Raw genomic sequence first — 23,773 nt, forward strand, 5'->3', positions numbered from 1 at the left:
ATGTTACATGATGCCTGTGGTTTGTAAGAGACTTTCTCCATAACGTGTCAGTCATTTCTGAAGGAAATTTGAACTTCACCATTCAAACACTTTATTAAATTTGTGTGCTTACAGGAACTTCACAGACAGGGATCCCCAGGTGTTTCATTTGGTTTCTCAGTGTTTAATTTGATGAATGCCATCATAGGAAGTGGTATCCTTGGCTTAGCTTATGTTATGGCTCATACTGGTATCCTTGGATTTAGGTGAGTTTTTTTCTTATTTTACTTATTTTTTTTTCATTTTTATAGTACACTGAGAAGCAAAGAGGTAGGCAGCAGAAGCTGGTATTATACAATTTCTAGTTATTTCTGGGGTTTTAGCATTTTCCTCTTACTCTTGTATTGTTGCTAGTCTGTAGCGTGGAGGGATGCTACATAATTTGTATTTTTCATCCAAAGTGTGGCTAATTTTAAAAAATGGAAACTTGATCCACACTTGTTTATAACCTTAAGAAGTGGCTTGTTTGTTGTGTCAAGTTGGCCAAAGTAAATCAAAGTTTATCAGCCATGCAGATTACTTATAAAGAGCGGTTTTGTGAGTGTAAATAAAGCACATGATTCTTTCATTTCTCTCCATCTCCTTCTCTCTTCCTACTTAAGTAGTCTTGTTTCACTTTCTGAGGCTAGGCATGTATTCTGTGCTCATTCCTTCTCATCTTTTGAGACTCAGCTCATATGCCAGTTTGCCCAAGATAGAAGACATTCCTATCTTTTCTGTGCTTCCATAGTACTTTGTATATTTATTCTTTTGTTATAATGATTTGTTTGCAAGTGAGTTTCCCCACTAAACCCTGAAATCCTTTAGGACTAGACCTTATCCTTAGCATCTAGCACCATGCATAACAGAATGAATGAACAAGTTTGTTTTGTCAGTAGAAGCAGACCTATTTTTCTAGGAAATTTAAAATACATAGTCTCAAAAAAATAATAAAAATAAAATACACAGTCTCATTTAGGTTCATTTTTGCCTTTATTTTGAAATTCTTGTTTAGCAAACCAACTTGCTTAGCAAACCAACTTGCTTTTATTATGGGATGTATTCATGGACTTCCATAGTTTTAAAACTTCAAAGCTATGTGTGACATCTTAGGCAAGACATAATCATGGGACTTATTTCTTAGTTCCCTTTAAAAAATCACATTTTATACTCCAGCGTCTTAAACGCAGATGTATACCACTGAATGGGTGTTTGCTGAATCATATCACAGTTTCCATTTGGTGATGCCAAACTGTTACTTTGTGAGGTCTCTGACATCAGTTGACAAGTGTACTTTCACCTCTCAGTTTTGCTACTGATTAACAAATATTAAGTGGACTACAAAGATAGAATTTCTTCAACTTCGGGAGCACGCCACTGGGGACAGCTCTCTAGAAGTTTGTCCTGCCAGTTCCTGAGAATAAGTAGGGGATTATTCATGCTGTTTCTTTTCATACTTTTGGCTAGAGGACTCCAATTATTACATTGCACATTTTTCAAATTGTGTCATTAGAAGTGTGTTAACTGTATTTTTTTGGTTTGGTTTGGTGAGTGTGTGTTTAATAGATGCTAGGAAATGCAGTGTTAATTCAAAATTATAGGGAGGTACACATCTTTGGAAGGGGAGGGATAGAGGAAAGAAAACAGAAGACAATGAGATTTCACAACTGAAACTTCTCTCTAGACTTAACAATAGGAAAAATAGTTATAAAAGGGATGTATTACAAGCTAACTGAATGGCTAAACCAGCAGTCAGCAGACAAGAGTGCTAAAGAAGGAAATTCTTCTGTCGCTTTAAATAAACTTTGGTTTTTTCCTGAGTTTTGTTTTAAAAGCAGTACATATTCGTTTACATAAAATTTGGTAAATATAGAAAGTATCTTCTTACTTTCTTTAATGACCATAATCCAACTACTTAAAGACAGTCCCTGTGAGCATTTCAATGTGAAAAAAAAATTGTTTTTTAAATGAGATACCATAAAAAAGAAATTTGGGGGGATTTGACCATGTGCTGTTTTATATTTTAGTTTCTTGCTGCTGATAGTCGCTCTCCTGGCTTCTTACTCAGTTCATCTCCTGCTTAGTTTGTGTATTCAGACAGGTGAGTAAAATGTTATGCTGATTTTTTTTTTTTTTTTTTTTTGCGGTACGCGGGCCTCTCACTGTTGTGGCCTCTCCCGTTGCGGAGCACAGGCTCTGGACGCGCAGGCTCAGCGGCCATGGCTCACGGGCCTAGCTGCTCCATGGCATTTGGGATCTTTGCGGACTGGGGCACGAACCCGTGTTCCCTGCATCGGCAGGCGGACTCTCAACCACTGTGCCACCAGGGAAGCGCTATGCTGGTTCATTTGATGAAGTAGCCCATTGTGATTATATCTATGTACATTGGATTGGCTGTCTCAAATCTCAGATTTCCAGCGGACATACATTATTATTAGGTAGGATGGTTGAAATGGAAAATTTCAAAAGGTCAGGATATGTAGACCCAATCCTACAGGGGACTATCCAAGGACAGAATGGGAGGAGGAAACCAGCATTCTTCCCTGCCTTTCTCTACAACATGTGACATAGTTTTCTGGGTTAGATTAGGGGAAGCACCTGAAAGGTGTTTAAAGGATCCAGACCTTGTGTTATGGGGCAGTAGACAGGTGTTCATGCTGGTCATCTTTCTCGTAGGGTGATCATCTCCTCGAGAACACCTTCCCAGATCTACTGCTGCCATCTCTGCCCCCCTTATATGTGTATGAGTTTTTTCCATTTGAAACTTTATTATGCAGTTCAGTCATTTATTGAATAAGTTCTTTTAAGTTGCAATAAATAAAAGTGTATGAATTATGGAACTGCTTTCATAAGGTTTTTCTTTTGGCATTAACAAATACTCTATGTCCATCAGTCATGGTCTTTTTTTGTTTTTCTTTTTTTAACATCTGTATTGGAGTATAATTGCTTTACAATGGTGTGTTAGTTTCTGTTTTATAACAAAGTGAATCAGTTATACATATAAATAAGTTCCCATATCTCTTCCCTCTTCCATCTCCCTCCCTCCGACCCTCCCTATCCCACCCCTCTAGGTGGTCACAAAGCACCAAGCTGATCTCCCTGTGCTATGCAGCTGCTTCCCACTAGCTATCTATTTTACGTTTGGTAGTGTATATATGTCCATGCCACTCTCTCACTTTATAACAGCTTATCCTTCCCCCTCCCCATATCCTCAAGTCCATTCTCTAGTAGGTCTGTGTCTTTATTCCCATCTTACCCCTAGGTTCTTCATGACATTTTTTTCTTTCTTAGATTCCATATATATGTGTTAGCATATGGTATTTATCTTTCTCTTTCTGACTTACTTCACTCTGTATGACAGACTATAGGTCCATCCACTTCACTACAAATAACTCAATTTCGTTTCTTTTTATGGCTCAGTAATATTCCATTGTATATATGTGCCACATCTTCTTTATCCATTCATCCGATGATGGACACTTAGGTTGCTTCCATCTCCTGGCTATTGTAAATAGAGCTGCAACGAACATTTTGGTACATGACACTTTTTGAATTATAGTTTTCTCAGGGTATATGCCCAGTAGTGGGATTGCTGGGTCATATGGTAGTTCTATTTGTAGTTTTTTAAGGAACCTCCATACTGTTCTCCATAGTGGCTGTACCAATTCACATTCCCACCAGCAGTGCAAGAGTGTTCCCTTTTCTCCACACCCTCTCCAGCGTTTATTGTTTCTAGATTTTTTGATGATGGCCATTCTGACAGGTGTGAGATGATATCTCATTGTAGTTTTGATTTGCATTTCTCTAATGATTAATGATGTTGAGCATTCTTTCATGTGCTTGTTGGCAATCTGTATATCTTCTTTGGAGAAATGTCTGTTTAGGTCTTCTGCCCATTTTTGGATTGGGTTGTTTATTTTTTTGTTACTGAGCTGCATGAGCTGCTTGTAAATTTTGGAGATTAATCCTTTGTAAGTTGCTTCATTTGCAAATATTTTCTCCCATTCTGAGGGTTGTCTTTTGGTCTTGTTTATGATTTCCTTTGCTGTGCAAAAGCTTTTAAGTTTAAGTTTCATTAGGTCGCATTTGTTTATTTTTGTTTTTATTTCCATTTCTCTAGGAGGTGGGTCAAAAAGGATCTTGCTGTGATTTATGTCATAGAGTGTTCTGCCTCTGTTTTCCTCTAAGAGTTTGATAGTTTCTGGCATTACATTTAGGTCTTTAATCCATTTTGAGCTTATTTTGGTGTATGGTGTTACGGAGTGTTCTAATCTCACACTTTTACATGTACCTGTCCAGTTTTCCCAGCACCACTTATTGAAGAGCCTGTCCTTTCTCCACTGTATATTCCTGCCTCCTTTATCAAAGATAAGGTGACCATATGTGCACGGGTTTATCTCTGGGCTTTCTATCCTGTTCCATTGATCTATATTTCTGTTTTTGTGCCAGTACTATACTGTCTTGATTACTGTAGCTTTGTAGTGTAGTCTGAAGTCAGGGAGCCTGATTCCTCCAGCTCTGTTTTTCTTTCTCAAGATTGCTTTGGCTATTTGGGGTATTTTGTGTTTCCATACAAATTGTGAAATTTTTTGTTCTAGTTCTGTGAAAAATGCCAGTGGTAGTTTGATAGGGATTGCATTGAATCCGTAGATTGCTTTGGGTAGTAGAGTCATTTTCACAATGTTGCTTCTTCTAATCCAAGAACATGGTATATCTCTCCATCTATTTGTATCATCTTTAATTTCTTTCATCACTGTCTTATAATTTTCTGTGCACCGGTCTTTTGTCTCCTTAGGTAGGTATATTCCTAGATATTTTATTCTTTTTGTTGTAATGGTAAATGGGAGTGTTTTCTTAATTTCACTTTCAGATTTTTCATCATTAGTGTATAGGAATGCCAGAGATTTCTGTGCATTAATTTTGTATCCTGCTACTTTACCAAAATCATTGATGAGCTCTAGTAGTTTTCTGGTAGCATCTTTAGGATTCTCTATGTATAGTATCATGTCATCTGCAAACAGTGACAGCTTTACTTCTTCTTTTCCGATTTGGATTCCTTTTATTTCCTTTTCTTCTCTGATTGCTGTGGCTAAAACTTCCAGAACTATGTTGAATAAGAGTGGTGAGAGTGGGCAACCTTGTCTTGTTCCTGATCTTAGTGGAATTGGTTTCAGTTTTTCACCATTGAGGACTATGTTGGCTGTGGGTTTGTCATATATGGCCTTTATTATGTTGAGAAAAGATCTCTCTATACCTACTTTCTGCAGGGTTTTTATCATAAATGAGTGTTGAATTTTGTTGAAAGCTTTCTCTGCATCTATTGAGATGATCATGTGGTTTTTCTCCTTCAGTTTGTTAATATGGTGCATCACGTTGATTGATTTGCATATATTGAAGAATCGTTGCATTCCTGGAATAAACCCCACTTGATCATGGTGTATGATCCTTTTAATGTGCTTTTGGATTCTGTTTCCTAGTATTGTGGTGAGGATTTTTTCATCTATGTTCATCAGTGATATTGGCCTGTAGTTTCCTTTCTTGGTGACATCTTTGTCTGGTTTTGGTATCAGGGTGATGGTGGCCTTGTAGAATGAGTTTGGGAGTGTTCCTCTCTGCTATATTTTGAAAGAATTAGAGAAGGATAGGTGTTAGCTCTTCTCTAAATGTTTGATAGAATTCACCTGTGAAGCCATCTGGTCCTGGGCTTTTGTTTGTTGGAAGATTTGTAATCACAGTTTCAATTTCAGTGCTTGTGATTGGTCTGTTCATATTTTCTATTTCTTCCTGAATAAGTCTTGGCAGGTTTTGCATTTCTAAGAATTTGTCCATTTCTTCCAGGTTGTCCATTTTATTGGCATAGAGTTGCTTGTAGTAATCTCTCATGATCTTTTGTATTTCTGCAGTGTCAGTTGTTACTTCTCCTTTTTCATTTCTAATTCTATTGATTTGAGTCTTCTCCCTTTTTTTCTTGATGAGTCTGGCTAATGGTTTATCAATTTTTTTTATCTTCTCAAAGAACCAGCTTTTAGTTTTATTGATCTTCGCTATCGTTTCCTTCATTTCTTTTTCATTTATTTCTGATCTGATCTTTATGATTTCTTTCCTTCTGCTAACTTTGGGTTTTTTTTGTTCTTTTCTCTCTAATTGCTTTAGGTGCAAGGTTAGGTTGTTTTTTCGAGATGTTTCCTGTTTCTTAAGGTAGGATCGTATTGCTGTAAACTTCCCTCTTAGAACTGCTTTTGCTGCATCCCATAGGTTTTGGGTCATCGTGTCTCCTTTGTCATTTGTTTCTAGGTATTTTTTGATTTCCTCTTTGATTTCTTCAGTGATCACTTCGTTATTAAGTAGTGTATTGTTTAGCTTCCATGTGTTTGTATTTTTTACAGATCTTTTCCTGTAATTGATATCTAGTTTCATAGCGTTGTGGTCGGAAAAGATACTTGATACAATTTCAATTTTCTTAAATTTACCAAGGCTTGATTTGTGACCCAAGATATGATCTATCCTGGAGAATGTTCCATGAGCACTTGAGAAGAATGTGTATTCTGTTGTTTTTGCATGGGATGTCCTAATAATATCAATTAAGTCCATCTTGTTTAATGTATCATTTAAAGCTTGTGTTTCCTTATTTATTTTCAGTTTGGATGATCTGTCCATTGGCGAAAGTGGGGTGTTAAAGTCCCCTACTGTGAATGTGTTACTGTTGATTTCTCCTTTTATGGCTGTTAGTATTTGCCTTATGTATTGAGGTGCTCCTATGTTGGGTGCATAAATATTTACAATTGTTATATCTTCTTCTTGGATCAATCCCTTGATCATTATGTAATGTCCTTCTTTGTCTCTTCTAATAGTCTTTATTTTAAAGTCTATTTTGTCTGAGATGAGAATTGTTACTCCAGCTTTCTTTTGATATCCATTTGCATGGAGTATCTTTTTCCATTTGCATGGATACTCCATTTGCATGGAGTATCTTTTTCCAGGATGGAAAAAGATACTCTATGCAAATGGAAGTCAAAAGAAAGTCTGTATGTGTCCCTAGGTCTGAAGTGGGTCACTTGTAGACAGCATATATATGGGTCTTGTTTTTGTATCCATTCAGCCAGTCTGTGTCTTTTGGTGGGAGCATTTAATCCATTTACACTTAAGGTAATTATCGATATGTGTGTTCCTATTCCCATTTTCTTAATTGTTTTGGGTTTGTTATTGTAGGTCTTTTCCTTCTCTTGTGTTTCTTGCCTAGAGAAGTTCCTTTCGCATTTGTTGTAAAGCTGGTTTGGTGGTGCTGAACTCTCTCAGCTTTTCCTTGTCTGTAAAGGTTTTAATTTCTCCGTCAAATCTGAATGAGATCCGTGCTGGGTAGAGTAATCTTGATTGTAGGTTTTTCTCCTTCATCACTTTAAATATGTCCTTCCACTCCCTTCTGGCTTGCAGAGTTTCTGCTGAAAGACCAGCTGTTAACCTTATGGGGATTTCCTTGTGTGTTATTTGTTGTTTTTCTCTTGCTGCTTTTAATATGTTTCTTTGTATTTAATTTTTGATAGTTTGATTAGTATGTGTCTTTCGTGATTCTCCTTGGATTTATCCTGTATGGGACTCTCTGGCTTCCTGGACTTGATTAACTATTTCTTTTCCCATATTAGGGAAGTTTTCAACTATAATCTCTTCAAATATTTTCTCAGTCCCTTTCTTTTTCTCTTCTTCTTCTGGGACCCCTATAAGTCCAATGTTGGTGCATTTAATGTTGTCCCAGAGGTCTCTGAGACTGTCCTCAGTTCTTTTCATTCTTTTGTCTTTATTCTGCTCTGCAGTAGTTATTTCTACTATTTTATCTTCCAGGTCACTTATCCATTCTTCTGCCTCAGTTATTCTGCTATTGATCCCTTCTAGAGTATTTTTAATTTCATTTATTGTGTTGTTCATCGTTGCTTGTTTCCTCTTTAGTTCTTCTAGGTCGTTGTTAAATGTTTTTTGCATTTTCTGTATTCTATTTCCAAAATTTTGGACCATCTTTACTATCATTATTCTGAATTCTTTCAGGTAGACTGCCTATTTTCTGTTCATTTGTTAGGTCTGGTGGGTTTTTATCTTGCTCCTTCATCTGCTGCGTGTTTTTCTGTCTTCTCATTTTGCTTATCTTACTGTGTTTGCAGTCTGCTTTTTGCAGGCTGCAGGTTTGTAGTTCCCGTTGTTTTTGGTGTCTGTCCCCAGTGGCTAAGATTGGTTCAGTGGGTTGTGTAGGCTTCCTGGTGGAGGGGACTATTGCCTGTGTTCTGGTGGATGAGGCTGGATCTTGTCTTTCTGGTGGGCAGGTCCACATCTGGTGGTGTGTTTTGGGGTGTCTGTGGCCTTATTATGATTTTAGGCAGCCTCTCTGCTAATGGGTGGGGTTGTGTTCCTGTGTTGCTAGTTGTTTGGCATAGGGTGTCCTGTACTGTAGCTTGCTGGTCGTTGAGTGGAGCTGGGTCTTTGTGTTGAGATGGAGATCTCTGGGAGATTTTCGCCGTTTGATATTACATGGAGCTGGGAGGTGTCTTGTGGATCAGTGTCCTGAAGTTGGCTCTCCCACGTGAGAGGCACAGCACTGACTCCTGGCTGCAGCACCAAGAGCCTTTCATCCACACAGCTCAGAATAAAAGGGAGAAAAAGTAGAAAGAAAGAAAGAGGATAAAATAAAATAAAATAAAATAAATATAAAATAAAATAAAAAATAATAAGAAATAAATTTTTTTAAGTTAAAGAAAAAACAAGACAAAAACGGACGGACGGAACCCTAGGACAAATGGTGAAAGCAAAGCTATACAGACAAAATCTCACACAGAAGCATACACATACACACTCACAAAGAGAGGAAAAGGGGAAGAAATAATATATCTTGCTCTCAAAGTCCTCCTGAATTTGGGATGATTCGTTGTCTATTCAGGTATTCCACAGATGCAGGGTACATCAAGTTGATTGTGGAGATTTAATCCGCTGCTCCTGAGGCTGCTGGGAGAAATTTCCCTTTCTCTTCTTTGTTGGCACAGCTCTCTGGGTTCAGTTTTGGATTTGGACCCGCCTCTTCTTGTAGGTCGCCTGAGGGTGTCTGTTCTTTGCTCAGACAGGACAGGGTTAAAGGAGCAGCTGCTTCTGGGGCTCTGGCTCACTCAGGCCAGGGGGAGAGAGGGGCACGGAGTGCGAGGCGAGCCTGCAGTGGCAGAGGCCGGCGTGACGTTGCTCAAGCCTGAGGCACGCCGTGCGTTCTCCTGGGGAAGTTGTCCCTGGATCCCGGGACCCTAGCAGTGGCGGGCTGCACAGTCTCCCAGGGGGGGCTGTGTGGATAGTGACCTGTGCTTGCACACAGGCTTCTTGGTGGCGGCAGCAACAGCCTTAGCGGCTCGCCCCCATCTCTGGAGCTCCTTTAAGCAGTGCTCTTAATCCCCTCTCCTCGCGCACCAGGAAACAAAAGAGAGAAGAAAAAGTCTCTTGCCTCTTTGGCAGCTCCAGACTTTTTCCCGGACTCCGTCCCGGCTAGCTGTGGTGCACTAACCCCCTGCAGGCTGTGTTCACGCTGCTAACCCCAGTCCTCTCTCTGGGATCTAAGCACCGAAGCCGGAGCCTCAGCTCCCAGCCCATGCCCGTCCCGGCGGGTGAGCAGACAAGCCTCTTGGGCTGTTGAGTGCCAGTCGGCACCAATCCTCTGTGCGGGAATCTCTCTGCTTTGCCCTCCGCACCCTTGTTTCTGCACTCTCCTCCGTGGCTCGGAAGCTCCCTGCTCCGCCACGCTCAGTCTCCGCCCGCGAAGGGGCTTCTAGTATGTGGAAACCTTTCCTTCTTCACAGCTCCCTCCCACTGGTGCAGGTCCCATCCCTATTCTTTTGTCTCTGTTTTTTCTTTTTTCTTTTGCCCTACCCAGGTACGTGGGGAGTTTCTTGCCTTTTGGGAGGTCTGAGGTCTTCTGCCAGCGTTCAGTGGGTGTTCTGTAGGAGTTGTTCCACGTGTAGGTGTATTTCAGATGTATCTGTGGGGAGGAAGGTGATCTCCGCGTCTTACTCTTCCGCCATCTTCCCTCTCTGCAGTCCTGGTCTTTTTATCTGTCTAATCTCATCTTTTTTTTTTTTTAATATTTATTTATTTATTTGCGAGGTCTTAGTTGCAGCACACGGGATCTTCAATCTTTGTTGTGGCATGTGGGATCTTTTAGTTGCAGCATGTGGGAACTTTTAGTTGTGGCATGCAGGATTTTTAGCTGTGGCATGTGAGATCTAGTTCCCTGAGCAGGGATCGAACCCAGGCCCCCTGCACTGGGAGTGCGGAGTCCTAGCTACTGGACCACCAGGGAAGTCCCTAGTCTTGTCTATTTTTGGATTAGGTCAGTTTTGACTCCAGAATCATGAGTTTAATTGTTATGTGTGTGGGTTCACTTTGCCGTATCTGGTCTTTGTTTTCAGACTTTAAGAAGCAGAATAGATACATAAAATAGATAAAAATAGGATTATTCTGGCTGAAACAGGTGAGGGAAGCTCACAGGTATTTGAGTATTTTGTCTCTAGAGCATAGTTCTAAATCCACAGCTTTAGTCTGTTTAATCTGTCTATGCATCAGACACACCTGCAGATTGTTCTGTAAACAGGTTTCTAAGCCTCAGGGATTCTAATTCCAAGAATCTGAGGTGGGACTCAGGAATATATTTTTAAACGTCCTCCAGGGGATTCTTATGCAAAACTGATTTAGCATCCATAGTTCATAGCTGTAACTTGTGCCAATGCTTTTGGCCATCCAACCCACAAATATATTCCTCTGCTTTAAAGGGGCTTGGGTGAAAGTGTGGACAGATAAAAATACTAGGAAACAATGCAATGATATTAATCTCAGAGTAACAAATTGTTCATAACAACATCCCAAATTCAGGAATAAGATCATTAAATGAGTATATTTGTAAATCCTGCTGAAACTTGACTGGAATTTTAATGACATGTTTTGAAATTTTGCTTCTTTGTGTAAAAAAATTATTTTTACTTAATTGTGATTGTTTAACATCTTCATATGTTATTTTATCATGGATTCTACTAAAAGATTAATACATTAGTCAACTACATGGCAATTATGTCTTCATTAACTAAAGTGTTTTGCTTTATTAATTTAAATTATTTGGAAGTAATATTCAATTTATGAAGATTTCCAAATAATTCTAATTTTTTTGCTTTCCTTCAGTTTATCTGTATGTAACTTTGAAATTCTGATACTCTCTGTTGTTCTTTTCTGTAACTTTGGACATATAAGTGAGAAGCTCTGTTTCTCTTTCTTTTTTCTTTTTCTTTGATTTTTGTAGCTTATTTGGTCCATGAGCTAACTTCTTCATGGTTCTTCATATACACTGATGCACCTGCCTTCTGTTGATTGAATTTCCTTCAGTGATTGTAAAATTCTCTGTGGAGGTAGACTTTAACAAATTTTTTATATTAAAAAAAAATATATATATATGTATTCATTCTAGAGAATAATGTGTAGCTAAATTTTCTCCCCAGTTTATTGGACTGTCATAAAGGAGTATTATGCTCAGATTGAATTCATTGGTTGGAGAAAGGGCTATCATAAGTCTTTACAGATTAACTTCTTCATTTATTTGCCTGGAGTGCAAGAGAATTTTTTATCTTTATGAAAGTAAAGGATTTCTTCACACAAAATTCTGCTGTTTTCGATTTTATGTAAGATTTGGGATCTATCTGGACTTTTCTTGGGAGCTGAGGCAGCATGTAAGGTACCTTAATCTCTCTAGCCTTAGTTTGACAACTCTAAAATGGTAGTGATAATACTTTTCTCTTGGGATTGTTGTGAGAATGAAATATAATAATGTATATAAAATGTAGGGTCCTTGGTAAATGCTAGCTTTTATTGTTATGAGTTCTCATTGGGCCAGAACCCATAAGGATTGCAAAGTCTTGTACATATCGCTGTCTCAGAAACAGTTGGCTTGTTATGATTCTTTGAGGAAATTTTTGTGCTCTGAGAATAAATGAGGAGCTCCCCTCCTCTGGCCTCCACATCAGTGTCAGCAGAAGGGAATCAGAGTCTTAGAACTCAGCCTGCATCTGGTCAGGACCCTACTTCCTAGTCCTTGATCCCCACCACTCATTGCATTGTCGTCATTATTTGCCTTGAGATCACTTGGATTAATGACATTATACCACTTATCTCAATGTATGTCAGTCACTTCAAGAATCCTATGTTATCCTTCATTTCCCAGACTCACTCCATATGGTTCTGTCATCCATTTTCTTTTCTTTTCTTTTAAATTTTATTGAAGTATAATTGATTTACAATGTTGTGTTAACTTCTGCTGTACAGCTAAGTGATTCAGTTATACATCTATATATTCTTTTCCATTATGGTTTATCACAGGGTATTGAATCTAGCTCCCTATGCTATGCAGTAGGACCTTGTTGTTTGTCATCTATTTTCTGACTTCGTCTCCCCCTTCTCCCCAACTCCTGAAACCCTTCCAGTGTGCCCTCTAGAATGTATGGTCAGTCATCAGTAAAACCCTGTGTCCTCAACTCTTTTCTGAACATTTCCTTAACTTTCTTACTCTAAGAGAACCTAAGACTTCTCTGAGGACACTGCTTTCCCTTTAGTCCTCTCAAGTGGCCACTCTTTTCTCTTCCATGTCCCTCATACTTGTCTAAAGATGGGATAGGTGTCCTAGTCATACCTCATTTCCACTTGTCAACCACCTACCTCTCCCTAAACCCCCAGCTTTGAATCTCATAACTCTATGCTACCTACTTCCCCCTTTATGGTTAACATCTATAGACTCCTCAGCCACTTTGTCATTTTATGCATATATTAGCTTCTGCTTTCCTTTCAGTTTCTTCAGTTTTAGCCCTGTCATAATTCTGGATGATTTCAATATCCATGTAGATAATTCTTCTAAATCTTTCATTTCCTTAACCTCTTCTCTTCTAATGATCATACTCCTGGCCTGCCTCAGCTACTTATTTCCATGGTCATACCATTGATCTTGTCATTACCAAAATTGCATCCCCTCCAAACTCTCATTTTCAAGAATCTCACCCTCCCAAAACCACCATCTTTTTAATTTTTTTTAACTAATTCCCTCAAGTACTCCAACTCTGGCAGTTCTTCACCTCCGCCAGGACTTGAGTTCATTGATCTACCACCTTCGCACTCTCCTTCACTCTCTTGTCCATATTTCCCCTCTTTATCCAGTTGAAGTTTCCTGGTATATTATTAGAATCACTCCCTTGCTCCTCCCTTTCATCATGCTACTCCCCTGGCAAAACTCCAACCATGATTAAATGTAACTCTGCCTACTTCACACAGGCACCTGTGCAGTTGAATATTCCTGAAGAAGACACAACCATGCAGATTAATATCGCTATAATTCAATGTCTAGTGGATCTGTGATGCTGTCACCTAACCTATATTAACTTCTTTAGTTCATTCACTTGCTTACTCTGCTATCTAGGAGATGACTTTTTCTTCTTTCTCTCAAACCTTCAACACATTCTCCTTGATTTCATTCTTAGCTGATATTCTCACTTTCTATTTCACTGAGAAATTAGAAGCAATCATAAAAGAACTTTATAAGCTCTTGCTACCACTTCTACCTACCCATCTTCATCTGTGCTATATATTCTGTTACTTTGGATGAACTCTTTGTGTTCCTATCTGAGGCCAATCCCTCCACTTATGCTATGACCCCATCTGCTGTCACCTACGTTACTCCAGCCACTTTCTTCCCTCTCTTCTTTTTCATCATCTTTGTTCCTTTCTGTTTTCTTCTTATCAGTTTACAAATATTCTATAATTTCTTCCATTTTAAAAATGACTCCACATTCGTTCAGTATGCCCTATGCCTTCATGGTGAAACTCCTCAAAATAGTTGTCTATACCAGAAATTTCCCCTTCCTCCTATTCTCTCTTGAACACTCTTCATTCAGGCTTTCCCCATTATTCCACAGAAATTATGATACCAGCAACTAACACATTGCTAAATCCAGTGGTCAGTTCTGTCTTCATCTTAGTTGACTAGTCAGCAGCATTTGACACAGTTGATCACACCTTCCTCTGTAAAACACTGTTCAGACTCTCCTGCTTTTCTTCCTGTTTCACAGAATACTCCTTCTCTTTTCTTCTGCTGAATCCTTTTCATCGCCCCATCTTCTAAACATTGGAATACCCCAGCAGTATTCCTCTGATCTCTTTTCTTTTACACTTCTGGGCTCCTTACGGCCCTAAAATTTATACCCCTAGCCTGCATCTCTTCCCCTGAATTTCAGTCTCATATCCAACTTCCTCCATGATACTTCCACTTGGATATCTAATATATTAATCTCAAATTTACCAAACTCTCCATTTTTGCACTGCCAATCTACATCTTCCAGTCTTTTCTCATCTAATTAAATAATAAATCTTCCTTCTAGTTGCTCAGGCCAAAGATCTTAGAGTTATTTTGGACTCTTTTTCTCTTACTCCAAACGCAAGTTCCAAATGTGAGAAAGTATCTGTTCTGTAGTTTTGAAAGTAACATGTTAACAAAACAATTGTGAAGACCATGGTGAAAAGGTATAGAGTCTACCCCTCGATCCAACATCTGTACTACTTGGTGTTTACCTAAATGAATTGAAAATTTATGTCGACACAAAAACCTGCACATGGATATTTATAGCAGCTTTATTCGTAATTGCCAGAACTTAGAAGCAACTAAGGTGCCCTTCAGTAGATGAATGGATAAACTGTGGTCCATCCAGATAATAGAATATAATTCAGCACTAAAGAGAAATGAGCTATCAAGCCATGAAAAGACATGGAGGAACCTTATAAATGCATATTGCTAAGAGAAAGAAGCCAATCTAAAAACGCTACATTCTGTATGATTCCAACGATGTGACATTCTTGGAAAGACAAAACTATGGAGACAGTGAGAAATCAGTAGTTGCCAGGGTTTAGGGAGGAAGGAGGAATGAAGAGGTGGAGCACAGACGATTTTTAGGGCAGTGAAACTATTCTGTATGATACTATACTGGTCAAAACCCATAGAGTGTACAACACCAAGGGTGAACTCTAAACGTGGACTTATGGTGATAACGATGCGTCAGCGTAGATTCATTGATGTGACAGTTGTACCACTCTGGTGGGGGATGTTGATGGGGGCGGGGCTATGCGTGTGTGGGCTTAGAGGGAATGTGGGAACTGTCTGTACTTTCTGCTCAATTTTGCTGTGAACCTAAAACTGCTCTAAAAATGAAGTCTTTAAAAAAAAAAGGAAAGAAACAAACTCAGAGGAAAAGAGGAAGCAGAGATAATGCAGAGACCAGATGAAAACATTAAAAAAAATAATATATTTAATAGCTTCAGAGAACTACAAGAAGATATTTCATTGTTGAACCAAGAACAAGAAATTATGACAAGGGAATAGTCAGAGAATACAAGAATCTTAGATGTAAAAAAGGAAATTTAAAATTAATTTAGTAGCTGGGCTGAAAGAGTTAAGGACATTTCCTGTGGGGGGAAAAGACAAGGAGCTTGAAAATAGGAGAGAAAATATAAGAAAATGAGAGGATCAGTCCAGGAGGTTCAACATGCAAATAATAGGAATTCCACAAAAAGAGGACAGAAAAAATTAGATGGTAGAAAATTATCAACAAAAAAATACAAGCAAAGTTTTTGTAACTGAAAGAAATTAGTTTCCAGATTGAAAGAATTTTTCCTGGTAAGCAATATAATGATTGTAAAAGAAGTCGTATCAAGTGCATCCTTGTAAAATGGTATAGATGATCTTATTTGCAAAGCAGAAATAGAGGCACAAACGTAGATAACAAATGTATGGATACCAAGGGGGCGGGTGGGAGGAATTGGAAGATTGGGATTGACACAGATACACTATTGATACTATGTATAAAGTAGACAACTAATGAGAACACACTGTATAGCACAGGGAACTCTACTTAATGTACTGTGGTGACTTAAATGGGAAGGAAATCCAAAAAAGAGGGGATATATGTATATGTATAGCTGATTCATTTTGCTGTACAGTAGAAACCAGCACAACATTGTAAAGCAACTATACTCCAATAAAAATTAATTTTTAAAAAAGTGCATAATTGTGAAAAATCAGAAATACAGTTATAAAGAAGCTATACTAAAAGCTTCAGAGAGGAGAAACAAACCAAAATTCTTATACAAAGAATCAAAAACTATAATGGCAAAAGACTTCCCAGGAAGTACTTCAAATAAGACTATAATGCAATACCTTCAGAATTTTGGGGGGAAATGATTTCAGTATAGAATTCTATACCCAGCCAAGCTATCATTTAAGTATGCAGGAAGAATAATGACATTTTCATACATGTAAGGACTCAAAAAATTATCTCCTGTGCACTCTTACTTAATGAGCAATTCAGGATGCCATTTACCAAAGTTAAAGAGTACCAAAAAAATAGGGAATCTAGCACAGGGAAGAAGTAGAGGGAATTCCCAGGACAACAACCAAGTAGCAGATCTAAGAGCCACCTCCAGATTAGAGTAGTTCTTTTCACAAAGGCACAGTCAGCTCTCCAGGCCATGCTTGCCTTCAGGATGTGTTCATGCTTGTGTTCAGGATGGAAACTCTTTTCTTTCTCTTCTTCTTGAAGGGAGTGCCTTTCTCATTTGTCTGTCTAGCTCTAATTTGCACTAACAGTACCTGGGTAGGTTAGTAGTCAAGCCTGGCTATTAAAAAGTCTAAGAATCCAATAGTGGGAGATTGAAACAAGGTATTAACAGGAGAATAAAAGAAAAAAACAGGTTAAGGAACGTAAGGAAGTTAGACTGAATGTGGAGAAGGAGGTGTCTGAGGATATCTCCCAGATTTCTGGTGTAGGCCACTGGATTAATGATAGTGTCATTAATGGACATAAGAGCACAGCAGATGTTAGTTCAAAATAAAAATAAGTTCCGTTTTGGATATGTGGACTTTGAAGTAAAACTAGATGGACAGGTCTTAGAACTGAAGCCCAGGATAGAGGTTCATTCATTCATTCTATACTCATTATCTATTAGGATTACAGAGGTAAATAATACTCACTTCCTTCCCTTAAAAAAGGTCATAATGTAGAAGGGGAGACAAACACATAAGTAAATAATTCATAATCTAGTGTGGTAATTTAAGTCTTTTCTTTTTTCTTTTTTTTTAAATTTTTGGCTACGTTGGGTCTAACCTGCTGCGCGCGGGCTCTCTCCAGTTGCGGCGAGTGGGGGCCACTCTTCGCTACAGTGTGCAGGCCTCTCACTGCCGTGGCCTCTCCTGCTGCGGAGCACGGGCCCCAGGCGTGCAGGCTTCAGTAGCGTGGCACACAGGCTTCAGTAGTGTGGCTTATGGGCTCTAGAGCGCAGGATCAGCAGCCGTGGTGCACAGGCTCAGTTGCTCTGCGGCATGTGGGATCCTCCCGGACCAGGGCTCAAACCCGTGTCCCCTGCATTGGCAGGCGGACTCCCAACCACTGCGCCACCAGGGAAGTCCAGTGTGGTAATTTCAATATGTGCAAGGTATAGTGATAGCTCAGAGGAGGGAATGTTTTGCCTTGTCTGGGTGGAGGTGGGGAGTGTGAGGTTCAGTAAATATTCCTGGAGGAATGAGCTAAAAAGCAATTTGAGTAGCAGACAAGGCAAGAGAGAATATATTCCAGCATATACAAAGGTACATACTGAACATTTTTCTCAGGTACCAAAAATAGTTTACTATTATTTATGCATAAGGTACAAAGAAGAAAGTGAAACTGAGGAGATAGACAAGTGTCAGATCCTAAGGAACTTGGAGTTTTTGCTGAGGCAGTGAGAAGCCACTGAAGTGGTTCAAAAAGGGTCAAGGTGGATACTGGGATTCACCAATTGTTGCTTCCAAAGGGAATTCTGGTCCTTCCTAGAACTCACTGAGAGAGAGAACATAGTCCCCTATCTTCCTCTTCCTAAAGTAAGGTGGCAATTCTTTTATGAGGATTTTAATTGTTAGCAATGATGAGGAAATAAATAAGGAGTAAAATGGCCCCTTGTTCTCCCCAATGTTTGTTTTTTTTTTTACTGAAACCCTTCAGAGCAGTGATTTGAAATACTATCCATCACAGCACCCTCCTCTTATTAAAAAAAAAAAAATCTAAATGCTCATTTTACTATCTAAAATGAAATTCCTATAGGTATTATAACCCACCTGTGGTGGGCTAAATAACGGCCCCCTAAAACATATCCAAATTCTAATCCCTGTGAACGTTATCATTTATGGCAAAAAAGGACTTCGCAAGGGAGATTATTCTGGTGGACTCAGTGCAGTCACATGTATCACAGAGGGAGAGCACAGACAGAAGAGAAGTTAATATGACCACAAAGGCAGAGATAGGAGTGATTTAGCCACAAATCAAGTCATGCCAGCTGTCACCGGAAGTTGGAAGAGGCAAGGAACAGATTTTCTCTAGCGCCTCTAGAGGGATTGTGGCCTTGCTAATACCTTGATACTGACCCAGTGAGACTGATTTTGGCCTTCTGACCTCCAGAACTGTGAGAAACTAAACTTCTGTTTTTTGTTTTTTTTAAATAAATTTACTTATTTATTTATTTTTGCTGCGTCGGGTCTTCGTTGCTGTGCAAGGGATTTCTCTAGTTGCAGCAAGTGGGGGCTACTCTTCATTGCAGTGTGTGGGCTTCTCATTGCGGTGGCTTCTCTTGTTGCAGAGCATGGGATCTAGGCATGTGGGCTTCAGTAGTTGTAGCACGAGGGCTCAGTAGTTGTGGCTCACGGGCTCTAGAGCACAGGCTCAGTATTTGTGGCGCATGGGCTTAGTTGCTCCACGGCATGTGGGATCTTCCTGGACCAGGGCTCAAACCCGTGTCCCCTGCATTAGCAGGCAGATTCTTAACCACTGTGCCACCAGGGAGGTCCCTGAATTTCTGTTGTTTTAAGTCACCAAATTTGTCATACTTTGTTACAGCAGCCATAGGAAACTAATACAGTATTTATACATAATGTAATGCCATGTAGCAAAGTAAAGGAGAAACAAAAACAAAATAAATGCTGTTAGTGATGTGATTTTCCTAAATGGCAAACAGTTTTTGGCAAATTTCCAAACAAAACCAAACATCCATTTACATGGTAATTGTATTCCTGGAAAATTTAGTGTATATTGAAAGCATTAACCATTGTTTTCTCAGCATCTACCAAACTGTGCTTGACATACAGAGGATACTTAATAAAAGCTGGATATGTGGGTGATGAATGGCTTAGAGCTACAGAGGGACTATTTTAAAAGTTCCAAAATTAACACACAAGGCAAAAATTACATATAGTCAAAAGTACCTTTGAAACTTTCTTGTATGGTCTATAAAATAGAGTGTACAACATTTACATGACATGTTGGACACCAATACACCATTTCTCAATAAAGTTGAGAGCCTTTTATTTTTCCCCAGCTTTGGTCTGGGCTCTGTGTGAAGGATATGGATTGCTAAGGTCACAGGAATCCCCTTCAGCACTGTGAGATGCTGTCACTGTGAGAGCGAACGAGATTGAAACTGATTGAAAGACAGTAGATTCCTATTTCCTATTCCTATTTCCCATCTCAATTTGTTTATTGTTTGGAGTGATAGCTGTCCAAACTATTTGTAATTTTGTATCTTTTTCTTGTGATTAGTGAGCATAGTTCAATATTCTCACAATTAAGTGGGCTGTTTATGTGACTCCATCTTCATTGAATGGTGTTCTTGTCTCATCCTTTCTGCTAGTAAGTAGTTCTCATCTTGCCTTGATTCTTCTCCCCCAGGGGCATTTGGCAGTGTCTAAAGACATTTCTAGTTGTCATGGCTGAGAATTGTAGGGCAGGGTGAGGTGCTACTAGCATCTAGTGAGTAGAGGCCAGGGATGCTGCTAAACATCCTACAGTGCATGGGGGGACAGCCCCCCACTGCAAACAGTTATCCAGGCCAAAAATGTCAGTAGTGGCAGGATGAGAAACCCTAGGCTAGATTGTATGCATACCCTGCTCTTGTAGTGATTATCCCTTCGTATCGTTTGCCTTGATGGCAGAATGTTTCCTGTAGCAGAACTGAACTTTTTGTTATTGGGCTGCAGGGAAGGATGGGTGTGAGTCTCTGCAGGGTTAAACATATTTTTAAATTAATCTCTTTTAATTTTATCAAGATAATAACAGTCACACACACGTGTATGTACATGCGTATGTGTGTGTGCACTGGCGCAGGAGGACTTGAAGCACTTCCCCGCTCATTCTTCCCCACATCTAGTTCCATTTCCATTTCACAGGGTTAGCAACATTTAGAGTTTTCGTTTTGAATTCTTTTGGGGAGTTACCTTCCTAAGTCTAAATAATAGTCTTCTACCGTTATTTATTGATTTAAATTTTATCTGTTGACACCTCATTATGAAAGGTGAAGATTTAGCTCAGGTGTACTAATCCTTCCCCTTCTAATTTTCATTAGTTTGTATACAGTAATTCTTTCACTGATTATTTGTAACTGTAAACAATACATTTATTTATTAAAATTTATCTATCTATTTATTTATTTTTGGCTGTGTTGGGTCTTCGTTGCTGCGTGCGGGCTTTCTCTAGTTGCGGCGAGTGGGGGCTACACTTCGTTGCGGTGCGTGGACTTCTCATTGCTGTGGCTTCTCTTGTTGCGGAGCACGGGCTCTAGGCACACGGGCCTCAGTAGTTGTGGCTCATGGGCTCTAGAGCGCAGGCTCAGTATAAACAATATATTTAAAGTTTTATTTTTGTTTCATGGACTTTAGATGGTGTGTCTTGACTCTGCTATGTTGTATGTATTAGTGCTCCTATCCTTGCTTTCCCCTGTTCTCTTTCTATTTCCCATAGTCCTTCTGCTGTACCCTCATATTGTCAAGGTTGACAATATTTACTTTGTTTTGTAATCATATGTAAGTCATTCATTTTTTATGTATAAGTTGAGTCTAAAGTTGAAAACCAGTGAATAGCATTTATAGGATATGAATGACTAAATCTTGTTCACTGCAGAGCCAAGCAATATGTTGGGATCCTAGAACTTTTTTTCTGCCTGCAGTATCTCACCTCTGTGAAATTGAAAGGAGAATGTTCCTTCTACTCTAGCATTCTGTTTTCTTTTGCTACATCAGGTGCTCTAAAATCATTCCACATTTAGTTGGTAAACTGACATTTACATACATATTAAGAAAGACCAGAAGTGGTGTTACAATTGCATAGTAGACGTTCCATAAATGAATGGCTTGCATGACACTCTTACGGAGAAAAAAGACAAGAGGAAAATGAAGGAAAACATGAGAAAGAAAAGAATTTCAAAATAAGGGTGCATTCCAAATGGCCTGCTTTCTGAGAGTTGAACTGTATTTGAGTAACTCATGTCCCTCAATCCAGTTCCAAAGATAATATTGCTGCTGCTGAAACTTGGGCTTTGTACTGTAACCAGAGTTTATTAATTGTCCTATTTCATTGAGGAAAAAATGCAAAGCAGACGGAACACTGGAGTAACTAGCTGGAAATATTCCACTACTTCATGGGAAGCAGCTTTCCAAACGATTCCTGTGGAGGCCAAACTCTTGGTCTAGCCAAAATAGCACTAAAGTGTGCCTTGATGGTACATTAAAGAAGAAATTTTTCCCCAATTTACTTGATTAAGATTTACAGCCTTTCCATCCCCTCAAAACCATAGCATTGATTTCTTCAATATCAAAAAATAATTTCCTAAAATAGATTGCTAATGACTGCTTTCAGTTATTTATTTAAGGATTGTGCCAAGTACTGCTTGTATGAATTCCTGTAAAAGGCCGAATTAAATCCATAATTTTCATAATTAATGTTATTCCTCTTCTGTAAGAATTTGCTATTAATGTGACTGGTCATCCTCACGTCTCATTTTGATATCTCTCAAAACATCTTTTACATTATAAATAAGATATTAAAACATTGATCATAGGAAAATGTTTTGCTTTATAGATCATATTCAATCAAATCCTATGTTTTTCACTTAATATTGACATTTTTCATGTTATTATAAACATAGTTTTTAATGGCTACATATTATTCTACTAGATATACCTACCATAATTTACTTAACCACTTTACCATTATTGAGCATTTAGGTAGTCTTTTTTTTCAATCTAAATAATACACAATGAGTATCTTTGCATATAATGATTTCTCTGATGTTAGTCTTATTTCCTAAGATGCAAGTTCCCAGGGGTCAAATATTATAAATATTTTCAAGGTTCGTTGGTCAAATTACATTCCAAAGTCAGTTCCAATTTACACTGTTACCAGCATCTTAATTGTCCAAATGGTAGAACAGAATTTTCAAAGTATTTCACTAGTGTTGTTTTGGTTCGTATGTCGAGATGATCCAGAAAACCATTAAATAGTAAATATGTGGAGACAAAGCATTTGACTGACTGTGTACATATTTTATCTAAGCAAAGCCTCAAAGTTAAGCCAGAAGCCATTGTTCGTACTAATGATGTCTCAGACCTGGAAAAGTACTTCTAATTTTTGCAACATAAAAGAAGTAAGATGACAGTGACAGAACTGAATGACTAGCCAGACCTGCTGACTTAAAGGTAGAGTTAGGATTTGAACATAGTGTAAGTCTCCATTTAAAAGTCTAAACTTTGTTCACTCTGAATTTGGGACTTTGCTGTACTTAAAGATATTTTTATAACACCAGAAAATAATAGAGAACAAATGTGAGATTGCTAAAATGTATGCCACTATTGTCAGAAGTTGCAATTACAACTATCTTCATTAAGCTGTTAGTTTGATTATATTTTCTGGAGTAATAAATGTTATATTCTAATTTAAAACTTAAGAATAAATGTTTAATTTATTTAAATTTAGATAATTGAAATACCAATTCTTTTTGGAATATTTCAATATTATTTTTGCTTATCGGAAAGTTATTTGCTTTTTATGTTTACTAGTATACGATCTATACTTGTTTTCTGCTATTTAAAAATAAAACAAATCCTAGTCAAACTTTTTAAAGAGTATTATCTTGATAACTTGCTCCCTAAGAATCTAATGCAAACTAGATCATTTAATTTTTTTTAAAGTTTTTTAAAATTTATTTATTTATTTTGGCTGTGCTGGGTTTTAGTTGCAGCACAGGGGATCTTCGTTGCAGCATGTGGGATCTTTTAGTTGCAGCATGTGGGATCTTAGTTGCGGCATGCACGTGGGATCTAGTTCCCTGACCAGGGATCGAAACCAGGCCCCCTGCATTGGGAGCGTGTAGTCTTACCCGCTGGACCACCAGGGAAGTCCCCAAAATAGATCATTTTAAAAGCAAGTTATGTGGTGTATTTCCATATGTAACACTGAAAAGCCTCCTTGCTTTAAGTCCTTGGAAGGAAAGTTTTTTTAAAAGAACTAACACTTTCAACTGTAATATGAAAGAGGGATGCTGAAAATGAACAATGTTGTTCCTTTAATCTCGTGCCTCATAGTGACAGAGTGACCTTCTGGAGACTTGGTTCACAAACACCTAGTATGTAACAAAATTACCTTCTTAATGTCAAATTAGATAGAAGCTAACATTTAGAGAATTTTCTGGTTTAATATATATACCAAGGCTTTGGAAGTTAAATATAAGAAATTGTGCCCCTATATAACATTATCTCTTAACTATATTTAGGAATATGAAAACAAACTAGTAAAGATTTATTGGTTGAAATAATTATTAATTTTTGTGTTGACATTCACTTTAGAACATGTGTATTTGAAAAAAA

The 23,773-nt window shown here is 38.4% G+C and overlaps 1 protein-coding gene across 1 annotated transcript in view; it reads left to right on the forward strand.

Moving 5' to 3' along the window:
- SLC38A6 (solute carrier family 38 member 6) overlaps positions 1 to 23,773 on the forward strand; it is a 76,653-nt gene that overhangs the window by 1,248 nt on the left and 51,632 nt on the right. Inside the window, exons 2-3 of the mRNA XM_030855159.3 lie at positions 115 to 245; positions 2,046 to 2,119. Of these exons, the coding sequence (XP_030711019.1) occupies positions 115 to 245; positions 2,046 to 2,119 (205 nt within the window). The remainder of the gene's footprint in view (positions 1 to 114; positions 246 to 2,045; positions 2,120 to 23,773) is intronic.

This window comes from Globicephala melas, chromosome 2, assembly GCF_963455315.2.
Source record: "Globicephala melas chromosome 2, mGloMel1.2, whole genome shotgun sequence".
Taxonomy (NCBI): domain Eukaryota; kingdom Metazoa; phylum Chordata; class Mammalia; order Artiodactyla; family Delphinidae; genus Globicephala; species Globicephala melas.